Source organism: Lolium perenne, chromosome 7 (assembly GCF_019359855.2).
Source record: "Lolium perenne isolate Kyuss_39 chromosome 7, Kyuss_2.0, whole genome shotgun sequence".
In the NCBI taxonomy this organism is placed as follows: domain Eukaryota; kingdom Viridiplantae; phylum Streptophyta; class Magnoliopsida; order Poales; family Poaceae; genus Lolium; species Lolium perenne.
Genome location: NC_067250.2, coordinates 252,619,307 through 252,641,291, shown reverse-complemented (window position 1 = coordinate 252,641,291; position 21,985 = coordinate 252,619,307). Strand labels below are relative to the sequence as shown.

Below are 21,985 nucleotides of genomic sequence, written 5' to 3'. Positions count from 1 at the left end.
GTAACCATGCCGAGCAACCATCTGGATGTGCCGGGGCACGATGCAATTCTTCTTGTTTTCGCACGCCGCGTTTCAGGCGAGATCTAGAGGGAAGAGAACGTCTTGAACTTCTCTACAACCTTGCTCAAGGACGAAACGAGGGGAGAGGAGATTGGGTTTACCTCAGCGGCGAGGTACTCAAGGATGGTGGAGATGTAGACGGGGGCGCCGGCGCCGGCGCTGACACGCTGTGCGTATTTGCCGATCGTGAGGTATCTGGCGATGACGCCCCAGCCAGCACCACTCCCCTTCGTACATCCCTGGTAGAGGCAAGGGCTACTCCGGCAAAATCCGCGCCGCCGGCCGTAATTTCAGCCACACCCAGCCAACAGCACTCCCTTCATCCGTTGAGAGGCAAGGGGGGTTCGTCTAGATCCGATGTTTGAGGACAAAAGGGGAGTGGAGGTACCGAACCGGTAAGGGCAACTGTAGTATCATGTGAATAGGTGGGAGGGTAAATTTGTCTTATTAAAAATATGGTTGACGAAAGATGATGGCAGAAAACGGAGGAAGTTCCTTCTTTTTAAGTAGTAGAGATAGAGATTTCTCCTCGCTCATCCCTGCCCTCTGGTCTCCTCTTCGTCGCCTCCACCCCCGGACCACGTCATGCCGCTCCCTGCAGGTCCCCAGGCCCCATCTCCTCCTCACCTGATCCCTCGCCGTCCTGCTCTTCTCCCTGACAATGGCCTCCATTCGCTTCCGTGCGGGCGCGTTCTCCGGCGTCTTTGAGGCACAGGCACATCTTCCTCTTCTTCGTTGTTCGTCGCCTACAGATGGCCGGCGGCGCCGGTTGGCCCCGGGGCCGACGCGGCGGATCGCTTCCTGCCGGGTGACGTAGCCGCCGGTCTCCCATGGGGAGCTTCTCCATGGCCAAGGTCTTCCTCCATATCTGCATCAGCAGCTCCTCTGTTTAGGAGCCCACCACCACCGCATCAGAGCCGCACAAGGAGGCCGAGGACGGGGCGCCGGGCACAGAGGTGCCCAGTTGAGGTGGCCGACGCGGTCAAGAGGTCAGTGTGGGATCAGGCGAGGCCGGGAGCACGTACGGCCTACCGGAGTCGATGCACCTGCTCAACATCAACATCAGAGGGAGGAGGCCAGCAACTACCAGTGGACGCGCAGGTATGGAATTCTCCGTTTCAGCTTGCTCCTTTCTATGACCGATCTTGGTCGATTCATCTTGGCCCCTTCTTCTACTATGCCTCTCACCTCCTCTCAATCTCTGTCAGGCAGCAGTGGATGCTCACGTGTGGTTTTGAACTGCGCGAGCATGGCCGTCAGATGGGAGCTGCTTCAGAAAGAGCATGGACAGTATGCGGAAGAGGGCGAGGTGCGGCGCCATGGCAGAATCTCTGCACTATGACTATATATCCCTTCTTTTATTCTTCGTTAGTGTCTTCTCTGTTTGCTAATTTCTGGATTTATTGATTGATGTTATCTGCTCAGGTTCTTCTTGTGGATTCATAAATGTTGTTTCCATGTGAACATATGGTTGCAAACAACCTTGATAGCAGTACTAGATTGATGTGTTATAACAAAAACTGCTAGACCATTTTTTGGCCTTCTACTTTGTAGATGTGAGCATATTTGAAAAATAAATGAAAATTGGAGGAGACCATCTTCCACTCATTATTTTACTTGGTATACTGTTGTTTGCATGACTGCTCCAGATCTATTTGTACACCAATTAGGATCTTATTTGGAGACCCATTAAATCCTATGAAGCATAATTTATTAAAGCATATACTTCTTAGTACCAGCCTGACTATTCAAGTTCCCTTAATTTCTTACTTGGAAGGACTTATTAATGCCTTGCTTCCTGGCAACAGTTCAATAGGGCTGCTCTTTTGCTTTCTGGTTCTGTCTTGCGGCTACCATGGGACAAGTGATATCTCAGATGGTGGGTTTTTCAGTTCTTGGTGCATGTGCGTTTGAATTCGCAGGTTTACAATTAGTTTTGGGAAATAAACATAGATTATGCCCATTGTGTTGTTTTACTCAAAGGATACTTTTATATCTTCTCTTCTTTCAGTTAAGTGCTATGAGTGTTTGGTCAGCGTAATGATTCTGAGTGTTTCAGTATTTCATTCTCAATGGAATGTATGCATTACCTGGGCTGCCAGTCGAGGTATCTAGGCTTGGGAGATGTATATGTAGATAAGGGGATGTGGCGATGGCCATCCGCCTAGCCTGGTGAGTTGTGGCTTGGGAGATGTATATGTCGGAAAGAGGTTACCAAAGGTTGCGTGTGGCTGCAGCAAACTTATCTTTGTTCTTCTCCCATTTCATTCGCTTGCCTCATATTTCTGTCTGCAATATTTATCTGATATGTTGATGTGTGATTTCTTCCTTCTGAGTATAACCTGAAACTAATCCGGCATATGGCGAGGGTTTTGGTTTAGATTGATTTGCTTCACTTACTGGAATCACGTGCCTTCTTTTTTCATGCCATTCTTTGGTTTAATGTCAGTTTACATAGTTTACACTCCATAATTTTACATTAATTCCTAATACATTCATAATCCGTATATTTTGCCCCTCACTTGCACTACACCTTCATGATTGTATTCTTCTATGAATACAGAGTGCTACCACAAAAATGGATGATTGGAAAAAGAAAGTGCATTGGTCTGCTTTTCATAAGAAATCATGAGAAAATGTTGTATGTAACTAGAAAAGGTGTAAGAAATAAACTGAGTGGAAAAACTTTACGGAAGGTCCATAATTTTTAATTGTCACTGTTTAAATTAGATTTGTCTAATTTCCCTTTATAAAACAAAGGTGCAGAGAAGCAAATGGAGGGAGTCTGCAACTGATCATCTATGGGGCTAGCTACTCCTTGGCGTGGCTTCAGTTGTCCGCGGGAATCTGCGAGCTCCTCGTGAGAAGCTCTATCAATTATATGAATAAATTTTACATACTACATGGAAGAACAAGGAAATCGAGGCTTTTTATACGGGTGTAAATTATTTTGTACAAAGTGCAATCTTGGGTACCTCTTGGATTCTTTGGACACCACACAGAAATCAAAGCAGATTGAGAGGCCAGGTCATATGTCAGTCAATTACATTTAGTGTATATTCATCCAAGACCAAGTACAACTATATCTTATGGTTAGTGAGTTTGTATGATTGAAACTTATGTGATTTTTATTTTTCAACTTATACTAGATCAGCGGTAGATGTTCTATCTAGAATCTAGCATGAGAGTACATTAATATTTTGTCTGTATTTCTGAACATGACCATCTTAAAAGGAAATGTACAATGGAATTTAGTATTAGAAAAGATTGATAATACATGTGTTGTCTTCCTTTCCTTCATGATAATGGTAATTTTCTTAATATCGTGCTCTACTTCCAGATTACTTTTTTTTCCTCATTGAAGTTACTTTGTTCAGTCATTTATAGCTGAATATTGTAGGTATATCGAATGGGTTAATCTGTCATTCTACTACAGCCTAGATTAGAATAAGCATAACTGTATAAGTCCTTAAAATTTTGTGTGTTGGTTTACTGTTTGTTTAAAAATAACTTAAATCTTAAATGTTTTCGTGCCTTAGGAAGGTAAATACATTATGTGGCTACATTTGAGTTATTTGTTCGAACCAAGCTGGGGCTAAAAAATTGTGGAAAGGAATGCATTCACCATCACATTTCTTTTTGCACCACTAATCATTTGTAACAATTTCAAGCAGGAGACTAGCTCTGACCATCATATCATATTCTTGGTGCTCTAACTTTGAATTTATTTTCTCTGAAGTTTGGTTGGTTTTTGCTCTTATGAGCCGCAGGTAAAGTAAGACGAATGTAAGCAGGTACAGCTGCGTACAACAGAAATCCAGGTTTTTTCAGGTTTGCTAAGTCCCTTTTTCTTTTCTTATTACATTTCCCAACATACGTTGCTCTTTTCCCGTTGTTCATATTATTTATTGCTGCCAATTTATATTGATTTAGTAGCATATTTTTTACTGTACAACCGGCGGCCATAAGGCAATATTTGTTCATCCCGGCGTCTATTCAGTTTGGACTGTGGCGGTCTAGCCAATCCCAAGTGGCAAAAACCAACCAATCTGAAGTTACTGGGCTATTTTTACAGTTGACATAGTCTATAGGATGACAATGAACTTGCAATTTCTATGTGCAATATAGCTCCTTTTTCCTCTGATGATTGGTCCCTGACAAAGGCTATTTTTACAGTTGACATAGTCTATAGGATGGCAATGAACTTGCAATTTCTATGTGCAATATAGCTCCTTTTTCCTCTTATGATTGGTCCCTGACGAAGGTGTTGTGCACATCACCGTTGAATCAAAGTACCACATTTGACACCAATAGAGATTTAATTGCTTCAGGTTAGCTTCTACATGGCTTATATTATGTAGATACTTCAGTTTAAAAATTATATACCTCGCTATGGAATGGGGACCGCAGGTGCTTAGTCTGTTTCCAGATCCTTTTGTCGCGCTGACTTCCGCCCATCTCCAACATAGAAACAAGTGAGTGAGATGTGATGGTGGATGCTATTTGCTTATTTAAAGAAGAATCATGACACTTCGCCAATTTGCATCGTTCTCATGTGGTATTCATGCTTATGTCGGTCATATAATAAAATATCTCGAAACGTCCTTTCCATTATCAGGAGCTAAAAGGGAAATGCTACAAAAGCTAAATATGACATTCAGTTTAATTTTGAGTAGATATTTATTTTCTTAGTTTTTATTCTATCCAAAGTAATATTTTGATACTTACATTATTATCAGTTTTCATGTTGCAATTCAAAGTCTGGTTTTATTTGGAGCGGGGCGCCGCCCATCGAGATTGAGCGTCATCGGCAGGTTCAGAGAGGGAAGATTGAGAGAATGTGGAAATAAGAGAAAAATAAATATGGGATGACCATGAAGAACAAAATGTAGAAAAATTACTTAGCCTATTACCTGGTCCAGTTTCACATAACGCATTAAAAAATGTACTGCCAACTAGACCATTTGATTATCTAGACGTTCTTTTGTATTCCTACCCTGTTCATACTCCAGTAATCATATGTAAATGCACCGGCACACTATGCTCATTTTGGATGAAATCTACAAAGATCATATAGGCAGAGAGGTCTAACTGGGGTATCTTTGAACCAATCGCCCTGAAGGAGTTGTTCCCAGATCACCCATGCACTTGCAACTAACCAGTATAAATTCTCTTTTGCAGCAATTAAAAGTCAACAAATCCACTGGAGCATCCCTTCCTCTTTTGGGCAGAATAAAGTACTTCATGGCCATCTCTATCGCCTTTTCCCATAATTACTTGAGTTTATGGTCATGCAAATCTGCTCAGAATTTAGTTATGGTTGAAGGAGTACTTGGTTCGAACAATTCATTGCTATGACTGTGCAGTGTTCAGTTGAATATAATGGATGCTAGAGATGGATCAAAGGAATGTGCATTCAGCAGAGAGTGGCCCTACTCGGTAGTGCATCTACCAAATAATCATATCGCTGCCGCGGCGTGCTGCCGTGAACACCACTGCCACAAGGCCTTTGAGGATGTCTGCATCACCTCACGGGAGGCACAAATTGTTCATACACTGCACTAGATCTTTTGTAATCGGAGGCACAGATAGTCTGCATTGTATGTTTTCTTTGCCTATGTATTACACTATGTAATGGGAACATGTTGCACTGCTGAATAGAGCTAGCTTGGCAACTTTGCAGTTTGTTTCCAGTTATAATATCTAAATGATGGAATGGCATTGTTTTCCCGCTGTCAGTATTGCATCACATTACCATTTACAAAGTAGATTTAGATTCTGATTTTTAAAGTGGTTGAGGCTTTGTATTGGTTTTCATGGAGCAAGTTATATGTTATGTCAATCACTATCTAACATCATTGTCCTGGATGTTTTTGTATGTTGTTTATCCCCTGAATCCTACCACACCTCCATGTCGCCACCCTAATCTAAAATGCAAACATCGGGCGCGGCGTGCCGCCGTGTCTGCCATTGCTAGTAGAATAAAAAGAGCTATCTTAGGTGCAGCGGAAGAAATTAATCACACAAGCACCAGTGGTCTAGTGGTAGAATAGTACCCTGCCACGGTACAGACCCGGGTTCGATTCCCGGCTGGTGCATTTGTTTTTTTTGCTTATAGAGTGACCTTCACTGCAGCGATAAACCGATAAGCTTTATGAGTTTGCTGGGAGGCTACAGAGGGAGCGGATGTTGTCAACAACTCTGAACCTATCTGCCCATGGGATGCTGCAGTCCCAGCAAACTTCAAAATGTTTGCGTGCTTCAGCTGGGTCGAAGTAGAAAGCTCCTGGGACTAATTTGTCCTTGGGTTGCAATTTGCAAAGCCAACCAGACCACTGTGTGAGCCCCTTCTTCGTTTGATATCAAGTTTCTCCACAACCTGACACACCACAGAACATAAATGAACCAAGAGCAGCAGTTGTGGAACAGCTGAATGCATACTTCTCAAACTTAATACCACGGCCACTGAAGGAAAAGCTTCAGGCCAACACACCTACAGGCCGATCACAGCTCCTGCCGCCCTCTAGGAGTTGATGTCATCTACGATCAGCTCAAACACACGATCAACTTTGTTTTGTTCCTCCTGAAAGATTCGTGCGTTCCGCTCTTCCCAGAGCCTCCAATTAACCATAATAGCAACCGTGTCAAAATCACGGCGATGATTCTTTGGAGCTCTCTTCCTTGCCGTCAGCCACCAATCTTTTCCTTCAGGTGTATCAGCCAGCCCATCCTGGATGCATCGAATAGAAACCGACCCCCTTGTTGCTGTACTTCTCAGCCCACCATTCAGTGAGTGCAACCTGTGAGACATCCAAAGACCATGTTAGTTTTACAATCTCATATAGACGAGTAGACGGAATCCAGATATCAAAGTTCACAAACCTGAACTCTCTTGTTTCGGGCATATTGTTTTGTCCTATCAAAGTCGCTTTCTTATAACAGCGAGAAGGGCTATCTTATAATCAGATATTAAGAGCATCTCCAGTCGCGTTCCCCAAACCGTCCCCCAAACCGCGCCGGAATGAGCGTTTGAGGGACGTGTTTTGTTCGTGCCGCCTTTGGGGGACGTCGCTCCCCAGCCGCGTCCCCCAAACGCCGCCCCCAAACATTTAAAATAATTTTCTTGACATTTTTATTTCAATTTCCACAAACTAATACATAATTGGGAACGTGGTTTACACGAAGACATAGTTTGGAACATGGTTTTCCACAAACTAATACATAGTTTGAACCATGGTGGACACAAATATAAAATATTGCAAAAAAACTAAACCTAACTAGGCCGTGCATCGAAGGTTTCCTGTGTTCGCTGCTAAGAAAGAACACTCGAGGGCACACCCAGTCACCTAAACTGGAAAATCCAGCGGGAGGATGGTGCCCTTGTTGGTTCTACCGATGAGGCGAACATCCAGAAACCTCCGTGCACGTGTTCGCTGCGAAGAAAGAACACTCAGTCGTCCTCCTCGTCGGTGCTGTTGCCCTGGTAGTCCCGGCGGCACCGCGTCTCGTCGAAGACCTTGACGCTCATGTCCCTGTCGCCGAAGTAGGAGAACGGGAGGATGAAGCCGGCTTGGAGGCTGTGGTTCCGCGCGAACTTCTCCCAGCCGATGTTGAGGTACATCTTGCCGCGCGCGTCGTAGATCACGTCGACGATCCACCGGTAGTAGCTGCACGCAGCCTCCCGCAGATGCATCGTGCGCGGGCGATCGTCGCCAGCGACGTAGTCGGCGAAGGAGTCCGGCAGCCTCTGGATGCCGCGCGGGTCACCCTTGAGGACGAGGACGAACTCGAACCGCACGTCCGGCTCCACGTCCATCTCCGACGATGATGAAGCCGGCGGCGTGGAAGGCGACGGCGAGCGTTCAGCTCTACCGCGGCCACGACCACGACCACGACCACGGCCGCGAGGTCGGCCTCCGCCTTTACCGGACATAGCGTCGAGTCTTGTTGAGATGGTGGCGGCTAGGGTTTGGGAGAGAGGCGCTAGGGTTTGTGTGTGAGAGGGACGATGAGAGGCGGCCCTTTTATAGGCCGGAGGGAGGCGGGGGAACGGTGGCGCGCATTAACGCCGGCACGCAGAGCTAGGCGCGACGGGACGCGTCGCTGCGGGAACTGCACCGTCGCTGCGTCGCTGCGGGAACTGCACCTCCAATAACTTCCGTCGCGAGGTAGGCGACGGTTAGGTTAAAAAATTATTGTGCCGCTGACGAGTCGGCCCCGCCACTCCCCGCGCGCTTTTCGTTGTGTCCGGCGTCCCCGGTGCGTCCCCTGTGGGACGGGGACGGGCTCGGGGCGCCGGACACCGTATGAGGGCGCGCCGGACAAAAATGGGCTTTGGGGGACGCGGCTGGAACGGTTTTTTTGTCCGGCGCGCCCCAAATCCCTTTGGGGGACGGTTTGGGGGACGCGACTGGAGATGCTCTAACGACAAGCTTTTCAAAGCTAACGCCCCCAAAGCTTTTGCCTGGCGCCAGAAGAGCTATCTCGATCTAGAAACACATAGCCTTCTAGTCTAGAAGCCATGCGATTAGTTGACCATTAACCCGGGTACCTGTCGATCTTTTGGTTCTGCCTGATGTTAGCAAAGGTGGTGCAAGCAGAGCGGGTCTTTATAGTTGTTTCTCTCCTCGTTGTAAGGCGAGCTTGGCGGTCACTGCTCCGGCCATGCAGATCATGCCTGAGCTCCTAGAGTTGTATGGATATGTGATTATAATTCCTTCCGTCGAGGAAGTGAGATCCGACTCGCACGAGTTATCGGTTGTAGCTTCTCCATCAAGTTAGGCACTTGGCTTTGAGAAGAGTAGTGTTCTTGACACTGCAGACTCTCTCTCTCTCGCTTGAACCTGGTGGGAATGTGGTTCCTATTGGAGATGGGGTTGCTAAATCTAAACTATTGAAAATGCTGCCCGGAGCTATTGTCTCCGAGAGGTGCGATTTTCTCGCCACCCTAGCTGATGTATACCCTGGGCCCACCGTTGATTGTGGGTGTGATGTTTGTGTGGGGACAACTTGGTTAGGATCTTGTTTTAGTTAGGATCTATGAGATTAATTTTTTGAAAGATAAAAAAGCATGTTCAAAACTTCTCAAAAAAATCAACAACTTCAAATTCAACCTACATTTAGAGAGCCAGAAAAGATAAGTTTGGGAATGAATAGTGTGATACTATTCTCCCAAAGCTGACACTATTTACAGTAAAATTTATCTTTTTATTTCTCTAAATGTAGATTGAGTTTTGAGCTGAATTTTTTTGGAGTTGTTGATACAATCCATAAGTATGTTGTATAATTTTATCTGATATTTTCGTATTTTATAAATATGTTTCTTATGACCTGATCTTATGATCTCACCTAACAAGGAGATCCTATATAAGTCTTCCCCATGTTTGTGTGGGCTTGATCCTGTTATTATAGGTAATAATTGTAAATTTACATATTTAATCTTACCTATACTATTATTTTTAAAAGTCAAACTTGATAGTTTGACTAAGTTCTTACAAAAAAAATCATTAAGATGCAAAATAAAAAATTAATATCATTAGATACATCATGAAATAAATTTTTATATGACATCTACAGGATATCATATTTGTTGATAGTTTTTTTAAAAGTTGTACAAACTTTGCTTAGATTGACTTTTTCGAAAAAAAAAAAAGCCTTATTCATTAAAACGGAGGTCTTACCATGCTCATGAGCAAAACTTTACGGGTGTAAGTTCGGAGCATTTATAATTAAGCTGCAGTGCAAAAGAGTTGATGACAACTTCATGCGAGGTAAGCTCAAAATAGTAGTTTATGTGAGTCACAGTCTACAAATAATGGTTAAGAACAACATAAAAGAAATAAAAACACCAGTTACCATAGTATTATAAAATTAGGTAGTAAAATAGTAAATTATACTGTAAGAGGTACAGTAAAACAGTATTATCATCCACCATCATGCCAAAAAATAGCTTCATACTGTGATGTACGGCTTCTTCAAGTAGAAAAGAAGAGAACCAACCTGAGGTTGGGTGGTTAGGAGGATGGTTGTATCCCCAGCCCACCAGAGTTCAAACCCCAGGTTTGACATCTGTGTGTCTCATAAAAGGCGGAATATTCAGTGGGAGGCGACGTTCCCGTCGACAGCGAGGCGCCTGTGGTGACTTCGTCAATTTCAAGATCCAATCCGCCGGCTCAGTCTTCCGGAGGTGCTCATAGGGGTAGGGTGTGCGTGTGTGCGTTCATAGGGGTGAGTGTATGCGCGTGTATGTGAGCGCTTGCGTTTGTACTGTATTTCTCAAAAAAAAAAAAATAAGTAGAAAAGAAATTTGTATTACAACGCCCTCGTTCCACAGCAAATCAATCACAGGTAGTACACTATTGGTGGACAGACTAAAACCTGCTCTCTTAATGTGAATAAAAACAATGCACAAACTGGACAACAAGGCACCAGTGGTCTAGTGGTAGAATAGTACCCTGCCACGGTACAGACCCGGGTTCGATTCCCGGCTGGTGCAATCTTTTTGCTTGTTCATCAGAGTTAACATAGTCACCTTCACTTCAGATAAAAACTTATGGGTTTGCAGGGAGGCTACAGGCGGAGCGAATGCTATTAACAATTGAACCTATCTGACCATGGGATGATGCAGTCCCAGCGAACTTCAAATGTTTTTGCGCTTCAGCTCGGTCGAAGTAGAAAGCACCTGGGACTAACTTCTCCTTGGGTTGCAGAGCCAACCAGACCACTGTGTCGGCGCCTTCATCATTTGATCTCAGGTTTCCTGATAGCCTGATATAGTATTGATGGTAGTTATGCAAAGATGAAACCTCATATTATACCATCGATACTACAAAAGATATATTGACCAAGAAAGGGAGTTAGGACAGCTGAAGGCATACTTCTCTGAAAGTCCAGGCAAGCTCTTCGAAACTCCAGGAGTATCAGCCCATCCTGGATGCATCGAGTAGAAACCGACCCCCTTGTTGCTGTATTTCCCAGCCCACCATTCTGTGAGTGCAACCTGAGGGAGTTTCCAACATCATGTTAGTTTTACAGTCTCATGTAGACTAGAGTAGAGAGAATCCAGATATCAAAGTTCACAAACCTGAACTCTCTTGTTTCGAGCATATTGTTTTGTCCCGTCAAAGTCGCTTTCGCTGTACTGTAGTCCAAAAATATTAGTGAGAAGGGCTATCCCGTAATCAGAGATAAATGCAAACTTTTTACAGGTCAATTCTTTTACAGGAACAACCCATGGTTTATGTTTATATACATAAATATAAAGACTGCAATAGAATCATACTGACAGAAAGTGAGAAAGGCAGCAGCAATCAGACTAAGCTCTTCCTAATAAAATAGTTCATTTTTGGCGACCATCAATCCAGAATCTGGATAACTGGGAAGTGCTCGAGTATTATTCTAAAGTGGATTACACTCGTTAATTAATTGAGAACTTGATTTCTGTCCAGGACTACTTTTAGTCTTTATTTCTCCAGGTGATCACTCTTGGGAAGTCCCTGCAGAACAAATTTTCTCCTAGACGTGGAACTTACAGAAGCATGGGGTTTAGTTGCTCCCCACGTCACTTATGTAGTTTGAGGTCTTCACGCTAAGTTATGTTTTATTTGTACACTTACATTTCTGCATTCAGCTTCCATACAGAACAAAATAGGGTGAAATCACCTAAGAAAGTAATGAAAGAGATATACCTGTAAATTGTTGGTCAGTGGCTCAGTGTACATCCCTCCTGATGCAACTGTAATGACACGAGCATCAGGTGCTGCTTTTTCCAACAATGGCATCACTAGCTCTGTTAAAGTGTATGGTGCTGCTACATTCACAGCAAAATTGAGCTCCAACCTATTTTTTTAAAAAAGCATCAGATTTTCAGCTGTGAAAGTAAACAGTTATAGCATGATAAACGCTGGATGCTTAGGAATCGTATATGGCAAGAGAAGTTTGAGTATAACCAGGCAAACAAATAAATAAGCACAATGATTACATAGTATAACATACCCTTCCGGTGTAGTCGAGCGCTTGTGCTCTAATAGACCAGCATTGTTTACCTACAAGAACAAAGTATCTGTTATATTTGTCTATTCCACCAAGTATTAATGTGATTCTAGAGGAAACGTTGATGGATTATCTGATCTTAATAGAGATGAAATGAAGCTACATCCAGGGGTAAGAAACAAGAAGTACAGAATATTTTTGAAGCTGCAAAAGTGCAAGGCTTACCAGGACATGGAGTGGCTTGTCCATTGAAGAGAATTTCGTTGCAAATGATTTGACTTCATTAATCGATGAAAGGTCACATATCTATGAGACGTTAAGTAATTGTGGTGTCAGTTTTCCCAAAATTACCATCGAACATCAATGCGAATCGAACAATCTAGGAAAAAACAATGTTGATTGTTGAAGCATCATACCTCCAGATGAACATTTGTATTGCCGGTTTTAGATCTTATTTCATTGAGAGCAGTCTCCCCCCTTTCTTTGTTACGGCAAAGCATATAAACAGTGGCACCGCTGGTAGAATATATAACAACGGTTTTGTGAAATCACATATTAATAGGTCTTCAAATCATCAAAGTAAAAAAAAAAGGAATAGGTTCATACCGAGAAGCCAAACCCTCAGCTGTAGCAAAACCTAGGCCAGAATTCGCTCCAGTTACCAGGCAATTTTTCCCATCCAACCGGATCTTCATATCCTCCTCTCTAAATTTCTTGGCATGTTCCCTGAGTAATTAAAGCCTCATTAATTTGAACATGAGAATACATGATCTGAATCGAGACGAAATGAAGCCACATCCAGGCATAATTGTGTCGACAATTAAAGTCCTTCTATCCGGTAGAATAATATCCAAAATCGAATCAAAATCAGCTCTCCCTCTATTTTTCATGAACGCAAACAGTTCACGGTTCAGCGTTCAGCTGCTCAGAAGGGCTCCTGGTTCGTTCACATTACGGGCGAAACAATCGTATTCCCAATTACTGTGATAAATTCAACATGACGCGCTCCATCGACGCGGATGGGACAAGAAACTCACATCTACCAACGGAGACACAGCAGCGCACTTGCGCGAAATCACGCACGCTACATCAACCCAAAAGAGAAACTGCGAGAGGATTGGGCGCAATTGGGCTTACACGAAACCGGATTTGGTGAACTGGGTGAAGCCGTAGAGCCCAAACGCCGCCGTCCGCCATGCCTGCGCCACCACAGCGAAAATTTATACACATATACAAAAGATAGTGAATCTCTGCGCTAGTTTACCCGCGGATTAATGGCAGAAGATGGCAAATCGAATTACAGTATAAAAAACCATTACCTTCTGGATGAACATATTTTCTTCCCCTCTTTCAATCCCTATCTCCCGCGGTCTTCGTACTCTGGCGACGAAATGTTGCTTCGCCTCGGGGCCAAAAGGTTTCTTCTTTCTTGCGGAGCACGGGGGCGCCTCGCTGGCCGATTCTCCGCCGCGCGTGATGGCACCTCTGCTCTCCGTCTCCGGCACGGTGCCCCGTCGTCGGAGTTGCTGTTGGGCTGGGCTGGGGTAGGCTGGGCCAGTATCATTTCTGATTTCTGCTGCTACAAAAGTTTGGTTTGGGCTGCAAAAGAGTTCCCTATGTGTCGCTTGTACTCAGTACTCGGTATACAAAACGCTCAAAAAAAAAAAAAAAAAAAGTACTCGGTATACAAAGTTACAAACTGGTTTAGACCCTAGAACCAAACATGCCACCTTATCAGTTTGAAGAGGGCCAACAGAGATTAATTTCCAGATTAATTTTGGTTGTTGCATAGACTTATCTAGGGTGCGTCGGGATATAGAATGATGTACTATAGGGCCAGACTTTATATATCTTGTTTACTCGCAATAAATTGGATAGTAGAAAAAACTATAAGAATCAAATACTTATCCTATATATCGTGCATCTATGTGTATTCACACAAATCACATACACATACCAATGTCAATAAGTTCATATTTCAAATAATTTAATCAATTAATTGAGTGGGAAACAGAACCACATATGCGTGTTTCAAATTTCAAGAGAAACGAGTAAGACATGATATCCTACAACAAAAAGAGCACATAAAATCTGCCAAAATGGCTACTTAGTGCGGGAAGTCCCATACCTTGTCTTAGTGTCACCTCACCTATTTTCGCATAACGAGTTCGGAATGAAATAGAATGTAATTCTAAATTCTTAGCTAATGAGGGCTACCGTGTGCAGGTGGAATTACATTTGCAAGATCTCGGTATTGCGATACCCTTCGACTGCGTCTAGCGTCACTTCTCAGTCTTGTGTTGTGTGTTGTATCCTCTTTTGGTCGACATGCTGGTAGCTAGGCTACATGGCAATTATTCAAGTTCTTATGTTGTCATCCTCCTCTTTTCTGATGTAACTAACAATATATCTTGACCGATGTCAACCCGAAAGGGTCGACAGGAGCTTGGTCTTGTAACGCTCTTTTGAAGCAATCTATTCAGGTGGGGCGTAAAACGGTTCCCTAGGAACCTCCAACCCCCGTAAAACGGTTCGCCATGAAATGAGCATATATAAGAGTCAACGCCATTTCCTTATAAAATAATTGTCAACTCTAGTTTTACCACGTTTATGTGGCGATAATCTATTCTTTCATGAAGAGTTCCGGCTTTAAAATGCACATTCATAGTAGGGGTAGGAGACATCATGAACAAAACTTAGCATTTGGAGTACAGGGCAAGACATCACTAGTAGAAAAAGAGGCTTCCGTCCACCCCCATTAGTCCCGGAAATATTCGAACCGCGACTAAAGGGGGCTTTAGTCGCGGTTCGGGAGGCGACCTGCGACTAATGCTCCATCCAAGACGAAAGGGTACCCCTTTAGTCGCGGTGGTTGGTAACACCAACCGGGACTAAAGGGCTATGGAGGGATGCGGCCGGCGGAAAAACCTTTAGTCCCGGTTGGGTACACCAACTGCGACAAAAGGGTACCCCTTTAGTTCCGGTTGGTGTCCCCAACCGAGACAAAAGGTTTTTCCGAGTTTTTTTACTCCCACGCACCCTGCACACCCCACCCCCCCTGTGGATCGCCTTTTTTCGGTTTGTAAAATACAAAAGAAAATGATAGAAAATTCAAAAAAAAATTGTTTTCAGATTCTTGTATGTTATGCAACCTACTATTCGGAGAAATTAAGAAATTCGAATTTTCACTTTTTTTTGCAAAAAAGGTTTAAAAAATGGTAAAACCGCAATAACTTTTGCATACGACGTCGGAAAAAACGTATAATATATCAAAAAAATCCTGGGAAAAAGTTACATCCGAATTCACCCGGATTTACCCGGTTAGCCAATTTTTAGATTCTCAAAATTCCAAATGAAAATATGAAAGAAGGAAGATTTTAGTTTTTGCTATAAATTATGGATTTTATATTTTTTAAATTTTTCAAAAAAATAAAATTAATAATTGCATCCAGCATAAAGATTACTATTACTTTTACCCAATTTTTAGATTTTCAAATTTTTAGGTTTTGGCAAAAAAAATATTTAAAAAATTAAAAAAAAATAAAAAGTTAATGTTTATTTATTTATTCACGATTATTATTACATCATTATTTTTGTTTATGAAAAAAATTATTTGAAATTCAAACTATAAAAAATGTGACATCGACCAACATGTTAATAGGATTGATATGATACTAATATCACATACATGTGCGCGTAGCACTTGGTTGCGGGACGGAATGGAACTCGGAAGTTAAGCGTGCTAGAGGTGGAGTAGTGGGAGGATGGGTGACCGAGCGGGAAGTTTGACCACGAGTAAGTAATTTTATTAGAGATAAGTGTAGTTAGAGATAGAGACTAAGCTATGCAAATAACTGAAATAATAGAAATTCTGAAAAAAAATAGAAAAAAACGGAGTGAAAAAAAATTAGAAACCCAAATGAATTAAAAAAAAATTAACGAAAGGTCCTTCGCCCGCGCACGCTAGCCGCCCACGTGGACGGACCTTTAGTCGCGGTTCGTAAGCAACCGCGACTAGGGGGGGGGGGGGGGCTTTAGTCGCGATCCTTTATTCCCGGTTGCGCAACCGCGACTAATGGCAGTTGCGAACTGGGACTAAAGCCTTTTTTTCTACCAGTGCATGTTTCTAGTAACGAAGGAAACAAAGCAATTTGCACATTCTATTCCTTTCTAAGGAGAAACTGTGAAACTCCGTTAAAAAAAAAAAAAGGAGAAACTGTGAAACTCATCTTTGGGAAACTTCATTCGACCAGAGGTTTATGAAAGATGCGGTTACAACAAACCTGAATATCAACAAGAGAACATATAAATCAATCTCAGTGCTAATCCTACAGACTGTACAACCAAATATTTTACATGGGACAATTCTGATTTCCTTTCAAGATTTTATAGAACTTACTATTTTTTTGCTAAAACTTAAAAAAGCACCATGTTCTTCTTTGCACGGATCTCCCGTGGAGAGAAAATGGAATTAAACAAGGCACTATCAATGGTGTTGTGGCACCGGCAGTATATATGCATATTGTTTAGCACAGCGGCTATATCTGTATCACTTCTGTCTTGGTGGATGATTCAAGCTACTCCAACAAATAAAATTTAATGCACTATTATATTGTACTATGACAATAAAGACACATAATCAGAGCTGCTATCAAATAAAGCACCAGAACTCACATGAGGAAAGAAACTAATATTACCCGGGTTCTTTTGTGGTACCCTCAAATGATTAATAGCCATTAATTTCCGTTCATCCAATGGTCTAAATAATTTCATACCACAGTCCAAAAGTATGTTACATACCTCTAGGAATTTTCGCACCTCAGTAAAAAAATGTAGACGGGCCTGGCCCAATAGACGGGCCCAGCCCCATGATGCGCCGACCACAGCGGATGGTGATTCCTCTTTCTTCCCCGACGTTGCTGCGAGAGGTTGCTCCGCCGCCGCTACTCCCTACATTCCCCAACTCCGGCACCACCGCCCCAGATGGAGAGGAACATGACGTTGTGCAGCGACTCCTCGGCTGCCCTCCTCCGCCTCTCCTTCTCGGCCGCCTTCCTCACCATCGCCGCAGAGGATCTCGCCCTCCCCGTCCCCACCGTCTGCGCTGCGGTCGGCGTTCTGGTTGTCCTTGCCATGGTCGAGGCCGACTGCTGCTGCGCCCTTTCTTTGACGAACCTGGCACTGGCGGCGCCCTCCCGCACGGCCTGCGCCGCCCGCGCGCCCACCCATCTGATGTACTACCTACCCCCGTCCACCGCCCCCTTCCCCAATATTGTATCAGCGGCGGCGGCGTTGGTACCCAGTTTCTCCAAAATCCTGTGATTGGCACGTCATCTCAACCATCCATGATACGCCTTGATGGCAAAGGCTCTAGCATCTGGAATGGATACTCTCTTCCCAAGCAGAATTGAAGCTCAGTGCGCATAATATTGGCACACACTGCACTCATCAGCGGTAAGTCTGGTTTTACCTTTGTTATCTTGCAAATCATCCTCAGTAGCCACACCAAATATTTTAATTCATTATTAATGCAGGGGTTGGGTTGGGTTCTTATATTCTGCTCAGAAGATGATGATATTGCTCCATGCCATGTCAGGCGTTTGGTTGAACTAGGCACATATGTTAAAGTAATGAAGTGGACTGGTTCCCCTCATACTGGTACGACTTTATTTGATCTTCAGTCTCTGATCTTATTACATAGAGTTACTGATTACTAATATAAAATGTGACATGATATTATAAATGTGGTTCTGCACACTTACAATTGTGGCAGTGTGCATTCCAAGACCTTGCATTTATATCATATTTGGATTTGTTAATTGCAGTAAGATTGCCAGATAAGTACAAAAACATTCATCTCCATAAGTTCAGGTCCTAGAGACCTAGATAAGAGTAGAAGATAATGAATTAATCATTTCCATTTTCTTGCCTAACATTATGTTCCATGAATTTCAGATTTTTTTTATTTTATGGACAAAATACTAAGCTCAAATGTTTGATCCGACTGTCTGAATGTTTATGCTTAAGTCATGAGGGCAATCACAATATAATTTCAGAATTTAGTACTGTAAGCAGTAAGCTACCTATAACCTAGAGCTTATTGTAGATATTTGGCTATTTATTTCAGTTTCATCAACCAAAGTCATTGATATTTTTTTCTCTGCTGGGAGTCATGATTCTAGATTAAATTTGCAACCACGTAAATTTTTTATATTCTGCAGGGCATTACAAATTACATGAAGCGAAATACATAACTGATGTAGATGATATACTGAAGAAAGCTCTTGTCACCTTCTGCCAACGATGTCATGCCAGCTGAATCACACGAGTGTTGCAGGTGATCAGGAGTACAAGATAGCGCACTGTGTGTGCATCTACACATTGTGGCTGCCAATTCAAATGAGAGCTTGAGAAGGGTAGCCAACCGTCCCAGCAACCCATCAAATACCTGTGTTGTTCAAGACTATAATTTGTCCGAGGCGTGCTCGGTTAGATGTTACTGGCGACTGACCTCTGGGTTGTGCATGTCACCGCGTGGCTGTGACCCCTGCTCTGTGCCAAAGCAGCTGGCAGTTACGGTGCCGATGCCTGTCGTGGTTCCTACGCAACCTGGCTCCGACGAGAACGTCGAATCACTGCCGGCTCCAAGCTCCCCCACGCACAAGCGCATGCAGGAGTACAATCTCATTCTGCATGTGAAGGAGGTCATCGACTGCGGCCTTTTGATGATGGAGGGCACAGATTTCTACCCTGACAATGACGAAGACCTCCGCAAGCACAAATTTAAGACCTAGTGTGGCAAGATCGATGGCACAGGTCCTGGTCTTTATGGCGAGGCATGATTGGAATTTGCTATGATCCTTCTCTCCGGTGTTTACTTCTGTTTGTAATATGTGGACTAGCTGTTTTTTTATCGAGTTTGGTACTACCACTGTTTACTTCAGTTTGTCAATCAAATAATTGAAAAATCTGGCAGCTAAGTTAGTTATCTTGTTTCGTTCAGAATACTCTTTATCCTACTTTTGAAATAGTTCAATTGTACTCTGAAACTACCATCGGCATGTAGTATGTAGAGAAAAAAAATAGTGGCTCTAGTGTATGGCTTTCGTTGGAGTGGCATATGACAGTTTCTCAGTTCTGAGTTGCGCATCCACAACAAATTTTTGCTAGCAGAATGAAGTGTTGCCCTATTTATGTACACACTCGATCTTTGTTCTGCCCAATTACAGTGACTGCAAAATACAAGCTCTCGGCCGGTCAGAGAAGTCGTAACACAACAAGTAGCTCTGTACATACCGGACACAAATAGCTCTGTACATACGGGACACAACAAGTGAATAACTTGTTTACAACATGCACCTTTATACCATCCGAATCAACAGCAGCAAGAGGAAATCCTTTCGACATCCGATCCTTGCTCTAGATGATTTCTCACTGTAATTGGGTCATAGTTGAAATACATTCACTGTGAGCTAGATATTTTTCCAAAATACAAGAAGCAAGCACTCTGATACCTGAACATGACCCAATCTCCAAACGTGATCATGTTATCTTAAGTGAGACCAGAATACAACAATGATTCAGCATGCAAATCAACAATTAGAATGTTTTATTAAGTAGGTCGATATTGCTTCCATAGCTCCATCAAAACAAGTTAACAAGCATCAGGATAGATCACATAATTTCCAACATAGCTATTAAGTAGAATCACTATTCCAATTACATTCAGTCCAACATAGCTATTCTTCAGTCGGCACCGAGAAAGCTTGACGTCTACGTGGCACATGACTAGTGTTTTTCGTCCTCACTTCTGAAGGTCTTGCTAACCACAAGGATCTACTCTTCACGCTCCTCCTCACCAGCGCCTTGACCTTCCATGTCTGAAAACCGCAATCATACAAATAATATTCATGTTACTATTCAAGTAAATCATGTCTTACAATAAACACCTTTATAATAAACTTCAACATCACAAATGTACCACTGAAATGCTAGTTTCAAACATTTCTTTTCAGGAAAAAACAGTAGGAAACTGCGCAGAAATAGAAAAGGTAGCCTCATTCAAGCATAGCTGTCTTGATTTTATCGACAAGCCGAACGCTTGATGAAACATAGAAGAGGAAGCCTCATTCAAGCAACACACATTGTTTTGTAAATTTAGTGGTTGTAGTCAGAACAATATACATTAGATTTGCACCCCAAAAGATTCAGTTACAATATTCAGTTCGTCCAATCTGAATCACCATTAGTTTGAGGGCTACATCTCTTAACCGTCACATGCATCACTTGGCTTTGGGTTCAGTTTATGGATTATGGTTGAAGAGTATTTTGATTTATGATTGATGCTTTCTTTGATATATGGACTGAAGTTATCAATATCATACTGCTCTTAGGGCGTACACATTCCTTTTGATCATACATCATCTTTGTTGACCACAAGGGATTAGTTTCAAATTTTAGGAATATAATCCTCATGCAGAATTATCAATGGGATCCAAGCAACGTATCTATCCTCCTCCAAGGGCAGGTTCTCTGCATCTCTCTCAGATTAGTTTTGACCAGTTTGTTTGAAGCATCAAATTTTATCCTACAAGCATGTTTAGCCACTGCTTCTCCATTAGCAGTTTGGACTTTGATCATTATGAACTATCGATAAAATGACTAATCAGAAGCAGACTACGGTATTCATAATAAATAATCGAACCAGCAGTAGTTTCTATTAGAGCCAACTGTCACGATGTTGTACCTGACTGTACGTGTTTCATCATATATTAACACAAGAGGTACATGTATTATTGACTAGATGCAGACAAATATGTTTGAGTTCAGAAACCAACTTCTGATTACTTTTGCCGTTTTGCGCCCCATCCTTTCTTTTCATCACATCATTTAGATGATTGGAGTTCACACGACTGAGTTTTGCACAAGGTTGTACTAAAATTCAGTTTAATACAGGGTTTTTACTACTTCAGAACATACCTGCGGCGAGATTGGCAGTGGCGTCTCTCGATGCTGCGGCGGCGTCGACCTGGTGGCGCCTTCGCTCGCCGTTGATGCAGGACCAGGCCGATCTGGTGCCGGCGGTGGTACCTCACGATGCAGGACGGGGCGGGGCCGACTTGGTGGCGCCGTTGCTCGCCGGCGCAGGACCGGGCCGATCCGGTGGCAGCGGCGGTCGCCCTCAATGCAGGAGGAAGGGTTGTCGATGGTGGCGGCGACGTTTGAGATGAAGACCGTCGCGTTCTTGGCTTCGAGATGATGGCGGCGGCGTTTGAAACGACGACCGTCGTCTGCTCGGCTTGACGTGGTTTTTTTTTAGCAACGCTCGGCTTGACATGGTGGCGGCGGCGTTTGAGACGATGCTCTTGTTATTGGGCCAGGCTGAATACTAATAATTTTACCGTTTTCATAATCTAAGTTTTCTTGGGCTGCCAGGCCTAATCTAAATGGCTTAATCCTGACCGTTGTTTAAATCATACCTCTCTCCTTTCCAGGGGTGGTAAATGGTACCGTAAAAAAAGCCTATTACCCGGCTATATATATTACATCTCTACTGCAGCATGCCGCATCTGGTGAGGATAGAACTATACATGACAAACAAATCGAGTCAACTTACTCTCAAGACCACGGTGTGGTGATTTACTATGCTTTTGCATAGAGTCCTCGCTGGCCCATACATCTATTCTAAGATTATGAGGCATTGGGAAGTAGGCTTCCATTCGCGGTACTAGAGAAACTACTTGTCGCTACTCAAGCACTATTTGCGACACAGCATGCGAGTATGAGCGCCCTGCTGTCCACGCCATGTGTTCAATTGTCCCAACAGGCACCCAATTGTTGACATGTATAATGCGAGTTTAATGTTGACAAAAATACCCGTAGTTCCACCTACCAACCATGGCGAGTACCTGCAGGTTGATATCGGCGAGCGCGA

The 21,985-nt window shown here is 43.2% G+C and overlaps 2 protein-coding genes, 1 long non-coding RNA gene and 2 other non-coding genes across 6 annotated transcripts; 4 read left to right on the top strand and 1 right to left on the bottom strand.

Annotated features, from left to right (window-relative positions):
• Window positions 1-591: 591 nt before the first annotated feature.
• LOC127313346 (uncharacterized) lies at window positions 592-5,781 on the top strand. Of its 2 annotated transcripts, XR_007858901.2 has the most exons (3): window positions 592-1,161; window positions 1,269-1,369; window positions 2,821-5,781. It is a non-coding gene; the product is annotated as an uncharacterized lncRNA (long non-coding RNA). The 2 variants fall into 2 exon arrangements; XR_007858900.2 differs by having other exon boundaries at window positions 1,269-5,781.
• Window positions 5,782-6,087: 306 nt separating this feature from the next.
• On the top strand, window positions 6,088-6,158 carry TRNAG-GCC (transfer RNA glycine (anticodon GCC)). Its single transcript has one exon. It is a non-coding gene; the product is annotated as a tRNA-Gly (tRNA).
• Window positions 6,159-10,422: 4,264 nt separating this feature from the next.
• LOC127313345 (uncharacterized) lies at window positions 10,423-13,526 on the bottom strand. Its single transcript, XM_051343877.2, has 10 exons — window positions 13,371-13,526; window positions 13,189-13,250; window positions 12,658-12,777; window positions 12,468-12,567; window positions 12,277-12,357; window positions 12,055-12,104; window positions 11,748-11,898; window positions 11,144-11,200; window positions 10,938-11,059; window positions 10,423-10,827 (listed from the first exon to the last, which is right to left on the bottom strand). Exons 1-10 carry the CDS (start codon window positions 13,383-13,385, stop codon window positions 10,611-10,613), a joined length of 975 nt encoding a protein of 324 aa, XP_051199837.1. The 5' UTR covers window positions 13,386-13,526; the 3' UTR covers window positions 10,423-10,610.
• Window positions 10,485-10,555, top strand: TRNAG-GCC (transfer RNA glycine (anticodon GCC)). The gene has a single exon. It is a non-coding gene; the product is annotated as a tRNA-Gly (tRNA).
• Window positions 13,527-16,893: 3,367 nt separating the features above from the next.
• Window positions 16,894-19,031, top strand: LOC127313344 (uncharacterized). The gene is made up of 3 exons (XM_071823735.1): window positions 16,894-17,505; window positions 17,586-17,709; window positions 18,273-19,031. Exon 1 carries the CDS (start codon window positions 17,035-17,037, stop codon window positions 17,371-17,373), a length of 339 nt encoding a protein of 112 aa, XP_071679836.1. The 5' UTR covers window positions 16,894-17,034; the 3' UTR covers window positions 17,374-17,505; window positions 17,586-17,709; window positions 18,273-19,031.
• Window positions 19,032-21,985: the final 2,954 nt, after the last annotated feature.

Bases quoted from the DNA above. Each gene is read 5' to 3' on its own strand.
- LOC127313345 (XM_051343877.2), bottom strand. The intron at 12,105-12,276 runs GTAAGCCTTGCA...TTGTTCTTGTAG, and splicing joins ACAAGCCACTCCATGTCCTG to GTAAACAATGCTGGTCTATT. The intron at 10,828-10,937 runs GTATGCCTTCAG...ATACTATATCAG, and splicing joins TTGCCTGGACTTTCAGAGAA to GCTATCAGGAAACCTGAGAT.
- LOC127313344 (XM_071823735.1), top strand. From the start codon at position 17,035: ATGGAGAGGAACATGACGTTGTGCAGCGACTCCTCGGCTGCCCTCCTC.